The sequence below is a fragment of the Corvus brachyrhynchos genome, unplaced genomic scaffold (assembly GCF_000691975.1).
Source record: "Corvus brachyrhynchos isolate BGI_N302 unplaced genomic scaffold, ASM69197v1 scaffold248, whole genome shotgun sequence".
Taxonomy (NCBI): Eukaryota; Metazoa; Chordata; class Aves; order Passeriformes; family Corvidae; genus Corvus; species Corvus brachyrhynchos.
Window position 1 is genome coordinate 130268 of NW_008239641.1, and position 2461 is coordinate 132728.

At 54.7% G+C, this 2461-nt stretch overlaps 1 protein-coding gene across 1 annotated transcript in view; it reads right to left on the bottom strand.

Annotated features, from left to right (window-relative positions):
- The window catches only part of TYK2 (tyrosine kinase 2), a 19173-nt gene that overhangs the window by 2991 nt on the left and 13721 nt on the right, over window positions 1-2461 (bottom strand). The window contains exons 19-23 of the mRNA XM_017742324.1: window positions 2150-2247; window positions 1717-1909; window positions 1270-1388; window positions 310-482; window positions 97-214 (exon numbers count right to left, since the gene is read on the bottom strand). Of these exons, the coding sequence (XP_017597813.1) occupies window positions 97-214; window positions 310-482; window positions 1270-1388; window positions 1717-1909; window positions 2150-2247 (701 nt within the window). The remainder of the gene's footprint in view (window positions 1-96; window positions 215-309; window positions 483-1269; window positions 1389-1716; window positions 1910-2149; window positions 2248-2461) is intronic.

Here is a 2461-nt window from a genome sequence, read left to right on the forward strand (position 1 = left end):
CCCCAGGACTCCCCTAAACCCCAGGACTCCCCCAAACCCCAGGACTCCCCTAAACCCCAGGACTCCCCCAAACCCCAGGCGCCCAGCAGCACTCACGGCCGGGGGGCTGCTCCCGGCGTCGCAGCGCGTCAGCAGCTCGTAGAGCGTCACCCCGAAGGACCACACGTCCGAGGCGTAGTAGAACTTGCACTCCTTGAGGCACTCCGGGGCGTACCTGCGAGCGGCCGCGAGTTCGGAGCCGCCGCTTCCCCGGCCCCGTTCCCTCCCCCGTTTCCGGCCCCGTTCCCGGCGGATCCCGGCTGCCCTCACCAGAACACGGGGCTGTGGCCGCCCCCCCGGACCCGGTAATACTCGCGGCCCTCGGGCACGGCCTTGGCCAGGCCGAAGTCGCCGATCTTCACCACGTGCTCGTTCTCCAGCAGCACGTTCCGGGCTGCCAGGTCCCGGTGGATGTAGTGCAGGGAATGCAGGTAGGCCATGCCCTGGCGGAGGAAATGGGATGGCAGCGGGGTTTGGGAGGTTTGGAGAGGGGTTTTGGGGTGGTTTCAGTTGTTTTGGGAGGGATTTTGGGGGGGTTTGGCTCTGTTTTTTTTCTGGGGATCGGCCGCTTTTGTGGGCGGCGATCCCATTTTTTGAGGGGTTCATCCCTGGTTTTGGGGGAATTCGATCCCATTTCGGGGAGTTCAGCCTCATTTGTAGGTGTCAGTCCTGTTTTTTGGGGGGTTCAGCCCCCTTTTTTTTTGGGGGGGGAATCAGCCACATTTTTGGGAATTAAGCCCCATTTTGAGGTGTCAGTCCCGTTTTCTGGGGGGTTCATCCCTATTTCTTTTGGGAATTCAGCCACATTTTGGGGGCGTAACCCCCATTTTTAGGTGTTCGACCCCATTTTTGGGAATTCAGCCCCATTTCCAAAGGGTCCAACGCCATTTTTTTGGGGATTCAGCCACATTTTGGGGGTGTAACCCCCTTTTTTAGGTGTTCAACCCCATTTTTTTGGGAATTCAGCCACATTTTGGGGGCGTAACCCCCATTTTTGAGGTGTTCAATCCCATTTTTGGGAATTCAGCCCCATTTCCAAAGGGTCCAACACCAATTTTTTGGTGATTCAGCCACATTTTGGGGCCGTAACCCCCATTTTTAGCTGTTCAACCCCATTTCTTTGGGAATTCAGCCGCATTTTGGGGCCGTAACCCCCATTTTTGAGGTGCTCAAACCCGTTTTTTTGGAATAATCCCTTTTTTTTGGGATCCAGCCCCATTTTGGGCTCACCTCACAAATCTGCTGGGCAAAGAGCAGGAGGTGGGACAGGCTCACGGGGTGCTTGGGCAGGAATTCCCGGAGGCTTCCGAGCGGGACGTATTCCATGATCAGCTGCACCACCTTGTCCCCTGGAAAAAACACTTGGGAATGTGGGGACCACCCTGAGAACCCCCACATCCCTGCCAGGACGGAGATTTCCCACCAAAAAATGTGGGAATTGGGGTTTTTTAGCCTCTAACAACCAGATCTGGAGCTGGAAAATCCCACATGGATTGAGTCCCATGTCCCCCTCTGACCCCCTTGATGTCTCTCATCCTCATGGGAATTTGGGGACAACCCCAAATCCATTCCAGGACAGCGATTCCCGACCAAAAAATGTGGGAATTGGGGTTTTTAGCCTCTCTGTGGCCAAACACCGGATCTGGAGCTGGAAAATCCCGTGGGATTTTCCCTCACCCTGCTCGCTGCAGCATCCCTTGTACTTGACGATGTTCTCGTGGTACAGGGTCTTGAGGATCTGGATTTCCTTCTTCCAGGAGCTCAGGAGCTGGGGGCTGCTCCCGGATTTCAGGGATTTCACCGCCACCATCTCCCCGGTGCCGTCGTTGGTGGGGTCGTAGCAGCACAGGCTCACCTTCCCAAAGTGGCCCTGCAAGGGAGTTTTTTGGGAATTTTTTTGGCCATGGAAAGGAGGTTTTGGGGTTTCCCTGTGCCGGCAGAATCCAGAGAGGGCAATAAAGTTGGGGGATGGAGGAGGGCAAAATCAGCAGGGAAAAGGGGTTGAAGAGTGGAAATAGGGATTAAAATGTGGAATTTTGGATCCAGACAGGGAAAGGAGCTCTCCCAGCTTCCCCAGGCCCAGAATTCTGGAATTCAGGACGCCACTGACCTCCCCCAGCTCCCGGATTTTCTTCAGGTACCGCTTCTGGAAGACCGTGGGATCCGACACGGGAAAGTCGGGATTTACCGAGGTGATGTCCACGAGGTCTGGGAAGGACCTTGAGTTTTCCTTTTTTCCCTCTCTTTTTGCCTTTTCTATTACCTTTTTCCCCCTTTTTTGCCCTCTTTCCCCTCGACCTTTTTCCTTTTCTTCCTTTTTCCTCTCCCTTTTTAACTTTTTCCTCTCTTTCCCCCCTCTTTTTTTAACCTTTCCCTCTCTTTTCTTCCCTTTTCCTACCTTTTCCCCCCCTTTCCCCCTCGT